The sequence below is a fragment of the Oryza sativa genome, chromosome 10, assembly GCF_034140825.1.
Source record: "Oryza sativa Japonica Group chromosome 10, ASM3414082v1".
In the NCBI taxonomy this organism is placed as follows: Eukaryota; Viridiplantae; Streptophyta; class Magnoliopsida; order Poales; family Poaceae; genus Oryza; species Oryza sativa.
In genome coordinates, this window is record NC_089044.1 from 48624 (window position 1) to 70596 (window position 21973).

A 21973-nucleotide genomic window follows, 5' to 3' on the forward strand; every position below is an offset into this window, starting at 1 on the left:
GTCTTTGATGCGTGTCGAACATGCCTCACACCACCTAATTTGGCCAAACGGGCAGAAGAGGAACCGTGGCGCTGTTTCAGGCAGCCCGGGTTCCTCCAGGCCCACCACTTGCCACGTGGTGGGCTAGTTGTCGCAACCCAGCTGTGTCGAACAGAAGCCCAGGTACCCGGGGTAATATAATGCAGGTTTCAAATCTCAATGGGTTTCTTGAAGATTGTGTTAGAGAACTAGCCGACAACGACAAGACGGCTGATAAGACAAGACAAAGAGTATATTTGTAATAATGTGAGCCCCTCCTTGGACTATAAAAGGGAGGGGACAAGCTACGGATGAAGGGTTGGATTCTTTAGATCAGTACATTTCACATTGTTGCCTGGAAAGGCCTCCCTTGTACTTACCTTATCTTGGGAAGACAACGAAACCAACACAGGAGTAGGGTATTACACCTCCGGGTGGGTATAAATTCATGTATCTTTTGCTCAGCGGGGAGCTCAGGCCCCGCAGATCCGATCTTGCCTAGATACCTTCCTATGCCTTGCACCACAAACCCCTGGTCCAATCTTCACACCTGGGAAGGGGTCTCCACTCCCCGCTGTCCGAGGAATCGCTCCCGCGAAGAGCGTTGTAGCTGAACTAGGACTGGAAATGTATATCTGAATTTGATGCATGGAAGAAGAAAGCCTTTTGGTTCCTGAAATTTGGTACTCCCTCTATCCTAATTTGATCAGCACGTAAGGTTCTTGAGATCTTCCCAAAATGATCATCCTCTAACAAACACATCTTTATTTATTTGTGCAAAAAGAGTAAATGAGCATCATTGAATACGCCGCATGCAACCAACCAAGATTAATTTCTATTGGTCAACTACATGCAATATTTAAAACTTGATGTAATCCATGGGATACGAAACAACGTAGTACAACATCTCCAACAGCCTCTCCCATTGACTCTCCAAGTTAAATTTTGGCTATTCTACCCAAAAAACATGCTCCAACAGCCTCTCCAACTCACTGGCCGCCAAACCCTCCTCCTCACTGGCTAAATTTGGCTGGCCAATGGTGGGCCCCACACTGACAGTCTCCTCCATACCCCCCCTCTCTCTCTCTCGCATCCGTCTCTTTCCCACCCCTCGAGCACAGGCAACCAGGCGAGGAGCACGGGGAGGAGCACTGCTATGGCAGGTGAAGACGGTGCCCGCCCCGCCGCTCGCCGCAGCCTGCCATAGCATCATCCTCTGGCCGCCCTGCCGCCGCAGCCGCCGGCCTCCGCTCGCTACAGCCCGCCGCCTCCGCTCACCGCAGCCGTTACCCCGCCTCCGCCCGCCCCGCCACTCGCTGCAACCTGTCACCTCGCAGCCTGACGACGGTGTCGAGGTGGGAGAAGGGAGACAAGGCGGCGTGAAGGGAGTGGTGGCGCTAGCGAGATAGGAAATGAGGCGGCAGTGGGGCCGGCTTCCCCTTTCGCCGTCGCCGTAGTCTTCGTCATCCCTCGCCGTCGCCGTCGACTCGCATGTGCACGGATTTGCCGCCGCCTGCTTCTCCCCTTTCATCGTCGTCGTCTACTTGCTGCACGAGCCCACCTCGCGCACACGGATTTCTCCCACCCCCTTCCCCCTTGCCGCCTCCGATGCCTTTGCCTCGCGTGCGCACAGTTCCACCTTCGCCGTCGCCGAAGAGGCGCTCGGTGATACCTGCGGGAGAAAGAGGAAGGAGGGGAGAGGAGGAAGAAGAAGCAGCGACTGACATGTGGGGACCCACTGTGATAGACTTAAAATAGAGTGGGTAGATGGAGAGGCTGTTGGAGCGAGTAAGTAGTTTGACTAGCCAAATAAGATGGAGAGTTGGCTATATGGGTGTTTGGAGAGTCCGATTTGGAGAGGCTATTGGAGATGCTCTTATAACTGATGAGAATTAATTACAGAATGATAAAGGTTTAGTTGTCCATGATCTTTGTGTTCTTTGCTTATGTGATGTTTAAAATGGGATGGATGGAGTATTTATGGTTAAGACTTACTCACTCTTGCCCAAATTGATCATCATATATTGAAAACCAAATTTTCTCAATTTGATCATCATATAACTGCATGGACAAGGATTTCATCGGAGTACAATTAAATTAATACAGCATGGGAAAATATGTGCATGCTAAGGGTGTAATTGTGCATTGTGTTTTAAATTGATGCATGCATTGTGGGATAATGTGTGCATATTGTGCATGTCATATTGATTGATGCCGTTTAAATTATTCCTGGGTCTTGGTGCACAAACATTGTAAGACTTAGAGAGAATTAATTTGTTGACTTCCAATTCCAATACTACTCTTTGTTTTTTTTGAATTTGGACATGAAAAATACAAGTCGCTTTTCCTGGATGAAGGTAATTAACTAGTAGTGGATAACTGGATCTTGAGTGATGATTGGCCAAGGCAAAAAACGAATATAGCCTTATATGCTAACTATCTTGCTTCTATAGTTTGGGGGTAGATGGGGTTGGCGAGCTTGGAGGCTTGAGTTCCTCGTACCTTGAATAATGCATTCACAAAAAGATCGAATTAGTACAAGAATGGACAAGCATGTATATACATATATAGTCGTACAGTACGCACCTTGTGTATGGTGAAAGAGGACTCTGCTGCTGATTCAGTTGATCGCCGGTGATGGGAGTGCCGTTGGCGCTGGAGTCCAACGCCGCCGATGAAGCTGCTGCTGCAGGAGGTGTATCAGGAGAAGCAGAAACAGAAGCCGATGAAGCTGCTGATGGCGGCGTCGGTGACGGCGAGCTGGGTGGCTTCAGCTCCTCATATCTTAGAACAAATCATTACATCCACGGTGCACCGTGCATTCAACAAATTAATTAACCAATTCATTAATAGACAACACCAAAAATGAAATGGCATCAATTAATCAATTAGTCTTAAGTATATATAGTACCTAGTGTACGGTGAAAGAGGCCTCTGCTGCTGCTTCGGTTGATCCACGCTGATGGGGGTGCCGGTGGCGCTGGAGTTCAACGTTGACGATGAACCTGCCGCAGCGGTATCTGTAGAAGTAGGAGCAGGAGCTGCTGCTGATGGTGGGCACGGCGATGGCGAGCTTGGAGGCTTCAGGTCCACAAATCTGTAGCCATGCCAGACCGGCCAAAATCATCAGCACAAAGCTATATATTGCCAACAGGTAATCTGAAGTTATGGCAAAATCAGTACAAAGCTAATGAGTTAGGATTTCGATATTGAAGCGATCGAACGTTTTCTCTGTGAACAGTGGAGAGAGAGTATAATATAATTAATATATCTATCTATCTATTAGCACCCCAATCTACCTATTATTATATACTAAAAATCCATTAAACTTCCTAAAAACGCTCTCAAGCCGTCACATGGTACTCCTCAAAACACTCTCAAACTGTCATGTGGCAACTAAAGAATCTAACCATTGATTTTCATTTAAATCGGTGGACCCATTAGTATCAACCATTAGATCAATCTTAAAAAATAAATTCCTTAAACCCTGCCTCCTGTAGGTATCCTATCTTACTAAGTTATCCTCCACTAACTCCTTAAGCTTAACATGCAAAGATATCGCATATCATCCACTAGTCCACTAATTAACAAGATGTCACATCATCATCCACTAACAATCATCACATTTAAACATCATGTAAACATGCTATATCTTTATAGTTTTTATAATTTAAGAGCTTTTCAAATACAAACATGTTAAATTATCATCCAACATAATTCACATAATGTTTCAAAGTATATCTTTATTATGTTTTATGATATCCTATATACTTATATAGTTCATCCTTACTTGTTAGTGCTTAAATGATTAATCTATGGTACAAATTATCTTTCTCCTTTTTCCCTCTAATTAAGTCATATTATATCAATTGTTTTTAGTCTTTAGATGATTAATCTACGGTCCAAACTATCTTCCTATTTTTCTTCTTCCATAAAGTCATTCTACCTTACTTTTTACGTTTGAATCACCATTCTACATACTATTTAAATTTAAATTATCATAAACCACATTAATTTACTTAATCTAATATTATCTAGCTATTTTACATATTATTTTTTTTATTGTTATTATACTAAATTCCCGCAGCAATGCGCTGGGTTTCACCTAGTATATTATATATGTATGAGTCTGTACGTACCGCCTCCTGACTGCCTCCCGTACATGCCCAACTCTCTCCAAGCAAATCATGCATCGTTTTTTATGCTAGTTAGATAGCCACACAGTTGTGAATGATCTATATGCGTACATATGCACACCAAAAATCCATAAATGATCTTACAATTAGAGAAGAAAAATAAGAAACGGTAGGAATTATTAGGGAAAGAAGTGTGAAGAAACTACCAAACTTGTAAATTGTAATCAATGCTTAATTCAGTATTCATTGCAATCATGTGACTGTGTGAGGCATTTATAATCACAAGCTACTATGACAAATTTATAGTAAATAATTTAATTTAGCATTTTACTCCCTCTGAAATTTTGAAAAAGGTTAGGTAACTTTCATATCTTTTACTATCAATAACTCAAATAATATTTAATTTAGAGTTATTAGAACAATATATATATAGATTTATCTTACAGCGAACTATAATAAAAAGAGAAAAAATAATTTATTGTATATATTATATATTTTAGATATCATATCATTGTCCAAAATGTGGACTGGAAGGGGTAGATGTCTTGCTCGGTATATGTGCAAATGGTAGCATCGTGTGAACCAATTAGAGCATAGATTATCTCTATTGATGAGTTATAGGTTAAACATATCCTTCCATAAAAATTATGGCATAAATGTTTGAGGCGCTTGCATGCATCCGTGCATCTCATCGACTTGGTGTGAACAGAGATCACATGTGCAATCAAAATCTATAAACTCAATGGATGCTTGGTCCTAGCTAAGGGCCTATTGTTTAGATTTATAAGCCAATTTATTATGAGCCAAAAAGTTTAAACCTAAACAAACAAGCAATTATTTTGGTTTTTTTAAAGCCATAAGCCAAACTTATACTATTAAATCAAAAGCTTGGTTGGAGAAACTTTTTTTAGCTTATGTAAGACAGATGTATGACTCCACCGTTAAACTTAGAACTTTAAATCCACTAATTATAAATCATATATAAGCTAAAACTTTAACTTAAAACTTGAAACCAATAAGCCTAATCCTATATTTAGAGGCCATAAGAGGGTTGATGGTATGATTGATGATAGAAAATGTTAAGTAATCTAGCTAGGGCACTTAGCCTGTTTTTCCTTTGCTGGACTTCAAGTCAAAAAACGGCTAATATAATTTGTATGCACACTTTTAAACACCTTGATAAGATCCATTTGAATGGTTGTAGTCTAGCTTCACAATTAAATTAATAGTTTTTACATCCATATATTGACTAGGGTTAATTGGATCATGCCGCTACAAATATGTTATTTTAGATAAATGACACTACTATTCACGATATCGGCTACATGCCAGTGAAATTGGGGAAAATTGGAACAGTGCCACTCCATCATGTTTTCCGTCAGACCCCTAGACGTGGGGAGCACATATCACTTCCATCTTCCACCATCCTCCCTCTTCTTTCTTCCCTATCTCTTCCTCCATGCATCCCCGCAACTACTACGAGGACAACGACGATGATGGCGGTGGCAGCTCCCGAGCCCTCCTGCATGGATGGGGTCGAGGATGGCTGCTCCCAAGCCTCCTGTCGCGGATGGCATCAAGGACCGTGGTGGTGGTTGTGGCGGCTCCCGAGGCCTCCCACAGCAGAGGTAGTCGATGATGGTGGTTGCGACAGTGGTGGTCGACGACGGTGGTGAAGAGAGAGGAAGGGGGAAAGAGAAGAGAGGGGAGTGAGGGGAAGATGGAACTGACAGCTAGCTAGGTCCAATGTGCAGTTAGGGCTAACGGAAATTTTTGACGGAAAACATGATGGAGTGGCACTATTCCAATTTCCCCATGTTTCAGTGCCATGAGCCGATATTGTGAATAGTAATGGTATTTATCTAAAATGGCATATTTGTAGTGGCATGATCCAATTATATGTTCTTACATGTAAAATAATATGTGCTTACAATTATGTCATTAGTTCAAATATCTACCTCATTTACATCATTTACACGTGATCCAAACAACCTTAGAAATTTCTAAAAATCTTCGTATATATTATGAAATCAAATATACAACTTTACAAATATTCAAAACTAAATTAATCCACATATGTGCAAACAAACCAAACAAACCGAACAAATCCATCTATAAATGGCGGCACTCTTCATACATATACTCTCTCATAGCATTAGTTAATTGTGTTTAATAAGATGAATAGTCTAAAAAATCAATGGTGTTATATATTAAAAAACAGAGAAAATACTATATATACAAAAAAAACAAATAGTATTTAAAGTTTAGAAACTCCATTATTCCACTACAATAAATTCTCATAAATTCAGGACTGTACGATTTCAAGTATTTCTACTTTACAATTTATATGTTAGAAGGGTAATTAGAAGAAAATCATAACCACTATGAAAACAATCCCAAATAAATTATTGACAGAAACAGGTTTAGAGTAGAATCAAAGAATATTTCAAGAAAAAAAATCACCCGCATGCAAACATTCATAATAATGGTTCAATCAAAATTATATTAAAAGTCAGACAATGTTTCACCCTAAATATGTTTTGTAAAAAACATTTTTTTAACTATTAATTGCAACTAGGAAGATAGCCCGTGCATTCGTGCGGACATGTATATTATTGATTGTGTTTGAAAAATTTATATAGGCGGAATATCAACCCATTGTAAGATGCCATATTTCAAAAGTATTATTTCTCTATGAATTTTCTTCATTGGTATTGCTTAGATAATTTTTCCAAACTATTTGTTAGCATTTAAAATATATAACATTTGATAAACGTGTCTAACAAACTAAGTGTAAATGCACTTAAAACTAAGGTGTTTTATCTTGTTTAATTAAATTCATAGGGGCTTTTTTTAAAACCCTAAAGAACTATTATTGTTAATAATGTGTATTATTTGTAAGCTAGTCCTACTTAGTTGGTTCAGATTGACACAAGTTGTTACATACATGCATATAAATTAACAAAGAGATGTCGTATACCTCCTTCCTTGTGATATTTGCGGTATATACTTTCTCTTTTTCAAAGAAAATACCTTGTTAACATGAATCCAAAAAATTAAATTTAATAGTAAGAAATATAACTTTTCAACAAACTATATACAACAACCTTAGCGTGGCTTATATATGCAATAGTATATCGAGAAACTAAGCATTTACAAATTGTTATAAAAATGGGACATGCAATGGTTGGTCCAATTTTAGTAAAAATTAAGCACAAATGCTTTTACGAACTTATTAAATTTTCTCCAAATAGTTCAATTTAGTCCTTATTGACATTTTTTGTTTCCTATTTTATTTTATACCAGTTCAAAATTTAGGCGTTATGGATCTTCATATCGTTGGTTTAATTGTGAATACAACAATAGTTAGATTAGAAATCATATGAGTATCTTAAAAATTATGCATATTTTAATATTTTTTATTATTGCAAACTATAAAAGGACAGGGAGGAGACATGTAGTATTGTATTGTGTCCATGTGTGGGGGAGGCTGAAGCGGAGGGGTGGTTTTTTTCTCTAAATGATATTAAGTGAAAACCGATGATCCAACTTTTTTCTCACATTTCTAATATCTTTTTTTTAATTTTTAAGACATAACACAAGGCAGATGATTTTTTCTTTACAATATCTATGATTTTATTTTTGTTTAAGACGGAAACGTGACATTTTAAGTGCGCTACAGAGCATGTACTTGTGATAATGTTATGTTCTTTTTGCTATTTGGTTACCATGCAAAAGCATAGGTGTCTATGTTCAAATGACGTGTTTTTATTTTATGCAGAAATAAGTGGTAATGTGGATCTTAAATTATTTACTTAACTATAAATAAAACAATAATTCACAAAATAAAAATAGGATATCACTTAAGAATTATAATCATTTTTCTTTCTAAATATTGATAGCTTTTATTAATTAGTTAAAAATTAGAACACGGAGGAATTGAATGAGAGAGGAGAGGAAGAGAGAGCCGAAGGGGAGAATGTACGCTTGCAGATAATTATATTTTTTTCACGGGTAATAGTATCTTAGTTGCTATTACTTTATTAAATAAAAATAGAATAAAAGTTTTTACTCATCTATTCTTATGGTATATTCATATTCATAGTAGATATTCAAAATATGAACACTACAAATCTAATAATATTATTTTGACTTATTATAATGTTAGAATTTGGGAGTAATTTTTCATTATTACTCAGAGTTAGGTTAATTCAAATTTTATCACTATAGGTCTAATTTAATAATTATAAAGTTATGTAGGATGATAAAATCTAAATCACTATCTTTTTATAATTTTAAATTGTTTGAATGGCACACAGAATTCAGAAAATACACCTCCCGAAAGTGACATAATTCTTTTCAAAGTTAAATTACACTGGATATGAGTCTTTGAACGTAAAATAATCTAAAGACATAAGTGGATCAAATATTATATGTATGATTTAGATGATATAAAATATCAGTTGTATGGTTTAGATGTTATAGTTGCTTATTTCCAGCCATAACTTATGATTTCTAACTAATATACTTTGGGAACATTACTCATAGTTATCATTTTACTTTAATGATTATAGATCTAATTTGACTATTATGAAGTTGTTTACGATAATGAAATCTATATTGTTATTATTATTATATTTTATTTTTTTAATAATTGCTTGATGGCACTCAAAAATCAAAAAGTATAACCCAAAATGACATTCAAAGTTGAATTATAGTGAAGTTTGGTCTTCAAGTCTAAATTTATTCATAAATAATTTAAAGATGTAAGTAGATAAAAATTAGTTTTATGATTTATATGTTATAGTTGCTCAATTATTTAACACAAAATTTTTGGTCTATCTATGTATCGCTCGACAGATTTTTCCACTAAAATCATACAAATGCAACTAAGGTAGAAATATAATATAATTATAGTGTAACTGATATGTAACTTTACATATATATATATATATATATATATATATATATATATATATATATATATATATATATATATAAAAGTAGTATGCTAGTCTCACAAAAGAACAGCAGAAGCCATTCGCATAGTCATATAGCAGCTAGTAAATAGAGAATATGCATCTTCTATCTCTCAAACGATAGCCAACCAATCACGGGTAGTGAACGAATAAATATGTGCATACAACACAGGGAAAAGGAAAGAGGACACGCAAAGAAACTGTGCGGCTAATAACGAAGCACAGAAATCATCAATGAATCGGACGGTAAAAAATACCGAGTGATTTTTAGCCAAAAAAAAATCTGTAAATAAATATTTAGCAAAATCGCAAAATTTTTGGTTTTCTAACTAATACTCCCTACATTTCAACTTATAAGATGTTTTGACTTTAGTCAAAGTCAAACTGCTTTAAGTTTAATCAAATTTATAGAAAAGAATAGTAATATTTTCGAACCAAGATAAAGTTATTATAAAATATATTTAATTATTAATTTAAGAAAACTAATTTGGTAATGTAAATATTACTATATTTGTCTATAAACTTTGTCAAATTTGAAGCAGTTTAATTTTGACCAAAGTCAAAACATCTTATAACCTGAAACGGAGAGAGTAAGGCATAAAAATAAGAGAATGATTAGATAAAAAAAAGGGACGTGACTATGACAAAACCATCGCTAGTTAGGCATAATATTCTGCGACCTCACTTTAGTTGCTACTACTAGACTCAATAGTGCATGCTTTTCTTTTTCTTCTTATAGAATTTTCTCTCAAATTACTTATCCGATCCATAATTCGATTATACCGTTGTGTTGTTATAATTAAATCTTTACAATAAGATTTTACATGATTATATTCTGAAAAAAATATCTATATTGTAAATTAATTTTAATATATATGTAGGTTACGTTTATCATATATATAAATTACTTTTAGATTTAACCTCTTTAATAACTTATATATTTTAAATCACATATTGTTTTCAAGATCTATTTGCATCATTGTACTCTATATAAAACATGTGAGAAAACAAGATGCACGTTGAATATATTCAAACAATTTATTAATTTAAAAGCAATTCATTGAAATTGTAGAAATAACTTAGCTATCTAACAGGAGTAACTTTTTGTAGTAGAAGTAATTACATTTGTGACTGAGTTGAAATGAAACAGTAAGTAGAGTAAATTCACAAGTAAAGCGTAGAGAATATTTTTAAGTAAATGCATTTATGAAAGTAAATTTAATAAAGTCTAAAAATAAATTTAATAAAGTCTAAAAGTAATTTACATCAATCATAAAAATAACTTAGCACAAAATGAAAATAAGTTGTTACAACATTAGAAGTAAATTTGCTGTAGAGAGAAAAATATGGTCTATGTAAAAATTAAATTTAAAGTCCATAAATTATTAAATTAACTTAAAACAATAATAAAAATAATCAATTTAGAGTATTATGAATGTATAAGAAGTAATTTAGTCAAATCTAAAAGTAATTTATATATATGATAAAAGTAACTTACGTATATAATAAAATTAATTTACAAACATAAATATTTTTTCATCGTAATATAATCGTGTAAGATCTTTGATGTAAAGATTTAATTGCAACGAATACGATGGTGTAATCTAATTGTTGATCGGACAAGTAATTTGTGAGAAAACTTTATAAGAAGAGAGAAAAAAGACATGCATGTCTAATAGCAAAAAAGCCATGCATGTATAGTAGTACTTCCCTCACACATGTGTCACTGGTTAAGCCTAACTTCTCAGGTTATATTTTGTGATAAAAAAGAGGAGGAACCAAGGATTTGAGGGAACATGGGGAGACGTACGTACAGGAATGTACGTACCTACATGCCAGGTGGACCCGGGTTAGGAGATGTTTTTTTTCTCAAAGATAAATCTAATGGTTATAAATAATGGGTCCACCAGATTTAATAAAAATCAATGGTTAGATGTTTTTTTTTCAGAATTTTAAAGAATTTTTTTAAATTTTAAAGTGTCACGTGGCGATTTAGGAGCATTTGTAGAAAGTTAATGGACTTATATAATAGAAGATAGATAATAGATAATAGATAGATAGATAGATAGATAGATAGATATTTTGTTTCAGTCCTGATTATGAGCATGCTCTTGGCAACCATCTCTAAAAGGGAAAAAGTTTCTACACTAGTTTTTTTATAGAAAAAATAGGATTAATTTAGGGAGTAGAATGTACTGTATATGTAGGTGCACGTTATACTTACGCCGTGTAGGGTGAGAGTGGTCGTTGGCTTTGCTGGATCGGTTTTGGAGGGGTCTCTCCCTGCTGAACTACCTCAGGTTCGGGCGGAGGTTGCTGCACATATGGGTATACATATGCCATCAATTTAACACATTATTTCATATGTATATAATAAAAATATTATAAGTCGGTTTAATTTTTTTAAGTTAAACTTACTTGAGTTAACTAAATTTTTTTTTAAAAAAATAGCAACATCAACTTAGGATTATTATTTTCATCAACTCCAAACTTTAACTTGCTTATTTTTTTTGTTAGCACATTTTTCAAACTGTTCAATGGTGTTTTTTTGCAAAAAAAAATTATATACAAAAGTTGTTTAAAAAAATTAAATAAATCTATTTTTCAAGTTTATAATTATTTACTTAATTAATCATATACTAATAATCTTTCTCGTTTTGCGTGCATTGAAAAATCTCTCTCAAATCTAAGCGAAAAAATGCAGCCTTAGTTTCGTCGAAACTAACATTAAATTATATTCCGATAATATATGATTTTTTATCGAAAATGTTGCTATATTTTTCTAATAAAGTTGATTGAGCTTAAAATAAAAAATATTGACTGTGAAAAATATCAAATTATAATATGAAATGGAGAAATTAAATGCTAATAATAGGCATGGGTATACCCGCTTTGAAGGTATGTTGGCGAGCTGATCCTCCGTGGGCAGCAATGGCGCGGTGGTCTCTGCGATCGCTTCGACCACCTTGCAGTAGGCCGTTCTCCTGTTGCTGGCGATGCACGCGATGAGCTCCGCCACCTGAAGGTTGGAAACGAGTCCACCGACGTAGGTGTCCTCAACTGCCACCACCAGGTTGTGCGTCTCCTTGAAAGCGTCCGTTGGCCTCTCCATGCCACCAGGTCGGACGATCTGATGAGAAATTATATAGTAATTAATTAGATCTATGCTATTAAAATTTTACTGGTTTTAAAATATACCATTAATATTTACATATTTGTAACGATGCCATTAAGATACGTATTTTGTATTTATTGGACGAAATTACCCTCATCTTCTACCCCCTCTTCTTGTTGCTTCTTGCTCCGCCGCTGCTGCTGCGGCCACTCGCCGCCGCGCCGCTGCTCGCTGCTGCTGTCATCACCGCCGCTCCTTGCTGCTGCCGCCGCTTGCCGCCGGGCCGCTCCGCCAAGTCCATCCTCCAGCTCGAACACGACTACCCCTGGGACGACGACCCCAAGTCCATCCGCCGCCGCGTCTTTCAGCAGTGTGTGAGGTGGGGAATTGGGAGCAGTTGAACGCCGGGGATGGTGACACTGTCATGGTGCGTGGCTGGTTTCAAGAGGCCGGCAAGATTGACGGTGAAGAGGCCGCTTGTCGTCGCGCCGCTGCCTGCTGCTGCCGTCGCCGCCACCGCTCGCCGCCGCCCGCCGCACCGCCGCTCCTGCCGCCGCCACTTGCCGCCGGGCCGCTCCACCGCTGCCGTCGAACAGGAAGAAGGGAGAAGAAGTGGAGGAAGGAAGAAGAAGGGCAATTTTGTCCAATTTTTTTTTAAATGCATCTAAGTGATAAATAGTGGCATATATCAAATATGTATAAAATTATAATGGCATGGTTCAAAATACTTGAATACTAATGGTATATTTCAAAATCAGCATATTTTTAATAGCATGGATCTAATTAACCCATTAATTAATTGCATATATATAGTGTATATATACCTGACAATACACCTAAACTCATTGGTAGAAGCTGAAGATGCAAACCATTTTTATTATCTTAAAGAAAGCGTACCGTGTAAGGAAGGCCGCTGCCGATGAGCGCTTCTTCAGCTCGCCTTTTCCAGCACAGAACCCCCCAAAACAAGCTGTAACCATGCGTGCATATGCATCATAAATTTCATTTCGTTTTTGTACGTCCTAAAGGGCTGGGCTGTCTACATATATATGCATACATATCGATCTCTTTTTTTCTTCCTCAAACTAAAACAGGGCCAATAATTATATCGAACAAGGAAATTAATTAATTACACATCGATCTAGCTTACTTGAGAAGAAAAGCAGGGAAGCCAATCCTGTTTGTGCCCAGGGATGTAACCAGGATGAAGTGCTCAACCTTTGCAGCAGTTGCTGGCGCACGTACGTCAATGATGTACGTAGTTAATGAGTTTCAATTATTAATTGTTTCTGCTTATAGAGTAATATTAATGATGAACAAATTAAAGCTAATTAAGCTAGCTAGAGTATATTATATATACATACCAGCCTGCACGAGGTTGTTGGTGGCCATGTAGTCGATACGGTAGGGGCCCGTTACATCCAGGATGTCCTTCTCGCTGGCGCCGATGGAGCACACCACAATCGCCGCGTTGCCAATGGCCGACACGATGTCTGACTGCGCCTGCTTCTCCAGGTCGCATTCTACGATCTCGAGCCTTTCTGCGGCTGGTCTAGAGATTATTGATCCAGTTCAGACACAAACAGTTAACCGGAAACTCGAATTAATATATCTATGCCGACGACTCACGCGAAGTTGCATCGTCATCGACTTTCAGTTGCTCAACACTCTGAAATTGAAATGTCGATCGTATGTATGGTCAAGATGTATAAATGAAAAGTACTGTACTCCAACATTTACATAGGTGTAGCTGGTAGCAAGATTCATGGATTATTGTTACCTGCACAAGGGACGATGCTCTCTGTGCACTTCTAACGCCGGCGCGGACACGGAAGCCAAGCTTGATGAACTCCCTGCAAGCGCATACAAGCGTACGTGTCTCTGCAGTAATTAACATACTGGAGTATATTTTTCCAGGGACAGATCGATCGAGGGATGACTGGCTAGCCGGCCTGGAGGACGAACGGATCGAGGAGGAGGAGGTGTACCTTACAGCTCGGGATCCCACCTTTCCGGTGGCTCCCGCGATGAAGACGAGGTCATTCTCTTTCGTCGACTTGGACTCCGGCGTGGCTGCGGCTGCGGCTGCGGCGTAAACACGAGCAGAAGGGGCATGCCGGAGGGAGGAGATGGAGCGAGCAGAGCAGCCGCCTCCTCTGCGCAGGTGCCGCGTTGATCGGTAGGGACATGCTGCCATGCAACATCCAGCGTAACTCGGCGGCGACAGTGAGATGGTGGCCTTCGCTGCTTGCTCCATGATTAGTCAGCCCTCAGCCCGCGACCTAGCTAGCTGCTAATGGTTCGTTCATGGATTCATCACTCTCCCTTTCCAACACAGCTCCAGCCTGCGGCTACGTTGGGTTAGCTGCCGATCATGATGTGCTATCCGACGTGGCGTAGTCGTGTCCACGCTCCGAGATAACGTAGGGCCCGCTCCTCATCTGCTGCTACTTCTCACAGACCACCTGCGCTGCAGCTCGTGCTTGAGCATCTTTACATACAGGTACAATAAAAACTATAAGCCAGCTATAAACATATTTTAAAAAAATAAAGAAAGAGATAGAGCAGCAACAGGCTACAAATTTATAGCCAGCTCCAAAACATAATGTGCATATGATAGGTAGGACTAGATATTAATAATACAGTAAGCAACTATATCTATCTATCTTCTATTATATACTAAAAGTCCATTAAACTTCTTACAAACGCTCTAACGCTGCCATGTGTCACTCCTATAAACGTTCTTAAGCCGTCACATGGCACTATCTAATCTCACCGTTGATTTTCACTTAAATTGGTGGACCCGTCCTAACCGTACCGTTGATTTTCGCTTAATTTGTGGACCCATTATTTTACACCATTAGATTAAATTTATTATTAAAAAATAATAACTTCCTCCGACCGTATATATGATACAAACATGACTGCTGTCCCCTACGTAGGTACGTACGTATGATTGGAAACAAAAATTTGAGTACGTACATTACTGTTTAAAACGAAGCTTTCCTTCTGCTGCCCGGAGGAAAAAAATTAACGGTCCATTTTATTTTTTATAATATAAAAATAAAATATATTACTTCACAAATATAAATATGTAGTAAAATTAAGATATATAATAAAAAAATTTAAAATATCCAATCAACATTCTTTAAACCATCTTTTAATTTTGTAAAAGAAAATATACTCCCACTATCCCACAATATAAGGCGCGCACATATTTTAAGACTAACACTTTGTATAATATAAAATAAATTTTATTTGTTAAAAATATATCATTAGATTGAAATTTAAAATTACTTTCATATGGTTATAATTTTGTTACTATTAACCTTATAGTATATGAAAAATTATAAGCTAAAACTTAGTTTTGATGACCATGCCAACTTTCACCACGATTTATATTATGGGATAGAGAGAGTATCTAATTTGTGATCCTGTTGTATTTTTTAAATCTATTATATAAAAAAATCCATTATACTTTTTACAAATGTTCTACTAAATAGAGAAGTCGAAGAAATTTTCATCATTAGATCTATCAACCCATCCATAAATCCAATCCCACCCCTAACCCACCACCTCCTTGGCATCCTCTCCCCGTCATCACCTACTTAACATTCGTGCGTCCGTCCCTCCCTCTGTCTCCTATCTCCTATCATCGATTACTCTTTCCATCTTTTTGTTTCTACCCAGCAAAATTTAAGATTAAATAAAATCAAACATTATATAACTAACATATTATATTATAAGTTTAAGATTAAATAAAATCAAACATTAAATAACTAACAGCTTATAATCTATCTATCTATTATAAATTAAAAGTTTATTAAACCTTCTACAAACGCCACCAATCCGTCACGCGGTATTCCATAAACGCACCTATATCACTACATGACACACCAATGAATTAGAGAAAATCATAGATATTCTAAGAAAAATGTATTTATTTTTAGTTAAATTGACCGACCCAATATTTTAGACCATTAGATTATCATACTTTAAAAAATAAAAAAGTAATATATCCTTCCTAATCCCCAGCCGCGTAAGAGATAAAATATGTATGTTCGTAAAGTTCACATGGAAAACGTACGATAGAAAATACGTATGCACTACAAACACTCCTAAATCGTCACTCGACACTTTAATAAATTAGAGAAATCAAAGAAATTCCAAGAAAAAAAGAAAACATCCGACCTTAAATTTTTAATTAATACAGTGGATCTATTATTTTTCACCATTAGATCCATCTTTAAACAAAATCCAACAACCCATCCATAAATCCCATCCCACCCCTACCCCACCACCTCCTAGGCACCCTCACTCCATCATCACCTAAGTAACATTGGTACGTCAGTCCCTCCATCTATCTCCTATCATCTGTTATATATACTTTCATCTTTTAATTTTCTACCTAGCAAAGTTTAATATTAATTAAAATCAAACATTAGATAACTAACATATTATAATCCATGTATCTATTATATACTAAAAGTTTATTAAACTTTTTACAAACGCTACGTATCCATCACGTGGTACTCTGCAAACATTCCTACATCACAACATGACACTCTAATTAATTAGAGAAAATTATAGATATTTATTTTTACTTACGTTGATGGACCCAATATTTTAGACCATTATATTATCATACTTAAAAAAACTAAAAAAGTGATCTCTACTCCCTAATCTCCATCCACGTATGCAGAAAAAAAATGCATGCTTTCGTAAAGTTCACCGGGAAAATGTATGATAGAAAATAAGTATGTACGTAAAGTACACCACGTACATACAGTTCACGGGGGAAAAACGTTATAGCCCAAAACCCAAAACAAACTTACCTACGTATAGTATGATGGAAAAAATATACAGTACAAACAACATACGTAGTGGAAACCTGAAAATCACCATTGGATCAAAAATGAACGCATGAGATTTGTCCACATCACTACATATTTTCCCAAGTATGATTGCAAAAGAAATATGGAATTAGGATATTCCATGTAAGAGAAAGATAAAAATATATTACTTCCTTCTTTTTTTAATAATGTTTGACCATTCATTTTATTAAAAATATTAAACAAAATATATAAATATCTTATCATTATTGTATTCATGTTAGGTTGCGTATAACCTCTTACCCACTGTACATAAAATATTTATGGATGGACAGCCTCTCAAACTACATCAATCATATTAGGCTATATAGAATTTAGTGGAGCTTCATGTCCCACCCAATTCATCCTCTAATAAATCATGATAATATATATGCATTTAGAAAAAAACCTTACTTTTACTTTACCTTACTTTTACTTTCGGTGACATGTTTTCTAAAGAAAATTAGTCTACCTTCTTTTCAAATGATGAAGAAGATTATAAATAGTTGCTTATAAATATCGCTTAAATAAGATGTAATATAAAGCTAATAGGTTATAAAATTATAAAAACAATTAATGCCAATGAAAACAATAGAAAAATTGTGGCATATGTTCTCCAGTTAATATTTCACTCTTATAAGTGTCTCAAACATAGTGTACGACGCATGCCCGCGCATTCGCGCGGGCTACTTTCCTAGTTGTATGAATTGGCTATTACATTGGCTATAGATGATTTGAAGCTAGCAGTTGGTTATACTATTAAACTTGCTCTAACCCGGTGGTGTTCTTTTGTAGCTAAAAGATACGGATTTTTTCCTCGATTTCCATTAGCGTGTTTTTCAAACATTAATTTAAAATATCAAATAAATCTATTTTTTTAAATTTGTAATGATTAAAAATCAATTAATCACATGTTAATAATTTTATCATTTTGCGTACCCTAGCTTTATCTTCGTCGTAGTTAAATTCAAACGGAACAACGTGTACGTCTGCTGCCCAAACAATTAGTACGGGCTGGTTTCGCTGTAGCCTAGGGTTTAGGCACAACTCAATTAGGCCTTGTTTAGCCGGGGAAAAATTTTAGATTTGGTTGTCAAATCAGATATACGGATACACATTTGAAGTATTAAATGTAGTCTAATAACAAAATAAATTACATTAATTACATATTTCGCCAGGAAACTACGAGACAAATTTATTAAGCCTAATTAATCTGTCATTAGCAAATATTTACTGTAGCACCATATTATTAAATCATGGCACAATTAGGATTAAAAGATTTGTCTCACAATTTACACGCAATCTGTGTAATTGGTTTTTTTCCTACATTTAATACTCCACACATGTGTCCAAACATTCGATGTTAAAGCATAAAAATTTTTGTTTGGGAAATAAACATGCCTTACCAAACTCCTCCCAAGGTCAAAGTTTTTGCTTGGAGAAGCTCTGCCTTCAGCGCAAAGGTTAAATCACAGAATTTCTGATATTTCAGCCAATTGCTGTAGTTGCAACCAACCTGAGACAGATTTCCATCTTTTCTTTGGTTGTTTCTTTAGCAGACTAACCTGGAGAATTTCTGAAGCAAATCTTTCTACTGAGTACTGACATTTTCTCTGATAATGTTTCCCTGGCTCACATCATTGCTTACATTTCCTCAAATGGTTCTAATAAAATTGATCTCCATAAATCTTTGATTATCTTGTGTGGCAGCTTTGGAAGGCCAAGAATGATCTGAAATTTCAGGGCATCTTAAAGGAGCCGACCCAAGTGTGTTTTGCGGCAGAAGCTATGATAAATTCATATATACTCTTTTCTCTATAAATCATAATTTGCAGGTGGAGCCTCAGGAGGAGGTATATAAAAGAAGAATGGAGACTATTCCGGAGGGCAATAAATATTATATAGATGCAGCTTGGGAGAATCAATTCACAAAGATTGGTATTTTCTTCCACATGCCGACAACACACAAATGCTCTTTTTATTAAAGCCACAAGTGAGGTGGCTCAATCTTCTTTGCTGGCAGAATTGGCAGCATTGCAACTTGCTATGGAGATTGCCAAATTCTTCAACTTTGCAGGTACTAGTTTTTTAACTGATAATTCAGTAATAGCGGATACGATCAAGAAAATAGACTTCAGCAATGAACCAGGCCATTGAAGCCTCAGACCTTTATGGAGCCAAATTCAAAGAGACATTCCTGAAAATTTGCTTCAGGTGGCATGGAAATCTAGAACAAGTCTTCTGTCAAATCCTGTTATTAGCTGTCAAAATATTTCTCATATTGCTTACCCTACTAGACTCTCTCTTCTATCAATTGTAAAATAACTCATGTTCTATGTTTCTACTAATAATATTTCCTGGTTTTCAAATATATATATATATATATATATATATATATATATATATATGTGTGTATGTATGTATGTATGTATGTATGTATGTATGTATGTATGCCAAAATCTGGCCTATCTATACCTAATTAAAAAATACTTAAGGCTTCCGCCTTTTTTTCCTTCCGTCGCCCCCCTCCTCCCACCCGGCACCCCCATCTCTCCCCCTCCCCCAAATTCGTCCGCTCCCCCCTCCCTCCCTTGCCCCCCCTCCTCCCACCCGGCGCCCCCATCTCTCCCCCTCCCCCAAATCCGTCCGCTCCCCCCTCCCTCCCTTGCCCCTCCTCCTTCCCGCCTCTCTCCCTCCCTCTTGGCGCCCCCATCTCTCCCTCTCCCCCGCAGACCCTCTTTTCCTGGCGTTGCCCCTCCTCTCCCGCCTCCCTCCTTCCCTCCCGGCACACCCCCACATCTCTTCCTCGCTACACATGCTCCCCCTCCCCCTCGACATCTCTTCTCCCTGGTGTCCCTCCTCTCTCCTGCATTCCCTATCTCTTACGCATTTAAGAAAAACAGAACCTCCTCGTTCGGGAGCACGTTTTGAAGTACTCACTCGGTCATGTTTACCACAAGAGATCACCGTTGTTGTTTCTCTCTATCAGGACCATGTTGTTGTCGACCTCATTCCCATTGTTCTGGTTTTCTTCGTTGCCAACCGCCACCATCTATGGATGAGTCATATTGTCAAACACACTCGACCACCTTACTCACCACTGTTTGATCACTGGAGCACCGTCGTCCATCTCCCTTTCTCTTTTGTTTATTGTGTTGGTTAGGGAAGACGATAGATAATATTAGTCGGTTTCTCCTGCTTGTTCAAGGAAAACATAATCCTCTCGTTTAGGAACGAGTTTTGACACACTCACCTGGTCGTGTTCACCACTAGAGCTCATCATTGTCATTTCTCAATCTATCACGGGACTACCTCGTTGCCCCCCTACATCCCTCTTGTTCCGGTTTTTTCATTGCCAACCTCCACCATTTATGAACGAGTCACATCGTGGGATACGTACTACCACTTTCCTTACTGTCGTTTGGTCGCCGGAGCACCGACGCTCACCTTCCCTCCTCTTTTGTTTCTCGCCTTGAGCTAGGGAAAACAATGAACAACGTCTGTTGGGCATTATTCCTTCTTAGTCTACCCAACCATGCTCCTGGACCACTCACATCATATTAAGACAAATGGAGTATGAATAGAACATGAAAAATTCTATTTTATATCAATGAAAGAAGCACCCGTTCAGAATTAATGAATCAGATTTTCATACGTGGGCTAAAATAAGTTTTTTTTCAATTTCTAACTAATTTAAGTTGTTTTTTTCATTTATATTATTAGATTTAGCACTATTTGATCCACTAAAAATTATTGTAACATATAGTTTTCTCTATATTAAATTATTTATAGCTAAATTTGAAAATATGATTAAGTTATATAATTTTCCTGATATTGAATTATCATTCCCGGCAAAGTTATTTATAGTTTCATGTTGTTATTTATACGTTTATATTTCCTTCGTCATTTATGCCCAACTAAGCTTTTAGGGGTAAATAGGGGATTTTCTCCTAAGCTTGACTGGAGCCACCACCACAATGAATCTTGGAGATTGTGGTAGAGGAGGACACTAGCGGACGCGAAGATCTCATAGAGGTGGAGATCTTGGTCGAGGCTGCAGAGGTATATATCCCCTAGGAGGTTGAGCTCGCAGTGACAACAGAGGGTAAGTAATGAGAGAGAGTAGGGCAAGGGAGAGCGGGAGGATGACGACATACAGGGCCACTATTTTATTAATCTTTTCACCGACTAGATTGTCATGTAGGTGCACATAAGTGAAAACTCTCCCAGCTTGGATATTAGGGAGGATAAAGTGGATAATTATAATAGTTGAGGAGTGTTTCCTATCCCGAATTTATAGTTGAGGGGTAAATTTTAGACAAACCTGATAGTTGAGAAGTGAATAATTTTAAGTATATGTACTTTTCTCTTTCCACCACCAAGGAGATTGAATTGTCGCCATCAAACATTAATTCGATCAAGTTCTGTATGATCGGTGATGAGTTGATGGGTAACCTCTGGATCCGGATTCCAATTTTACATGCTTCTCTAAGGAAGGATTCTAATTTGGCATCTTCTCTAAGGAGATTATTCCTTGCCACTAAACTTCTCCCAAGTATTATCTATGGTTAATTTAATCGGTGCCACTACGAATTCCACAATTTAAAGATCTACCATTACTATTCACCTATTTGGAACATTACTATTCACTTATTTGGATCATACCATTACAATTCTCTCTTACATACATATATCATTTTCTACACCCTGGACACCATTGTATCCAAATGCAAGCTATTGTATTTCAAATTGCCCAAAATACCCATTCTACATCTCTTCTCTCCCACCTCACTGACATTTGGGCCCCACACATCATCCCCTACCTCTTTCTTTCTCTCGTTACCTCTCTCGTGG

At 36.8% G+C, this 21973-nt stretch overlaps 1 protein-coding gene across 1 annotated transcript; it reads right to left on the bottom strand.

The window, feature by feature from the left end:
* Positions 1–2187: 2187 nt before the first annotated feature.
* Positions 2188–14642, bottom strand: LOC4347935 (protein TIC 62, chloroplastic-like). The gene is made up of 11 exons (XM_015757354.3): positions 14237–14642; positions 14029–14101; positions 13878–13917; positions 13613–13795; positions 13399–13480; positions 13146–13218; positions 12021–12263; positions 11358–11449; positions 2930–3115; positions 2605–2802; positions 2188–2520 (listed from the first exon to the last, which is right to left on the bottom strand). Exons 1-11 carry the CDS (start codon positions 14503–14505, stop codon positions 2466–2468), a joined length of 1494 nt encoding a protein of 497 aa, XP_015612840.1. The 5' UTR covers positions 14506–14642; the 3' UTR covers positions 2188–2465.
* Positions 14643–21973: the final 7331 nt, after the last annotated feature.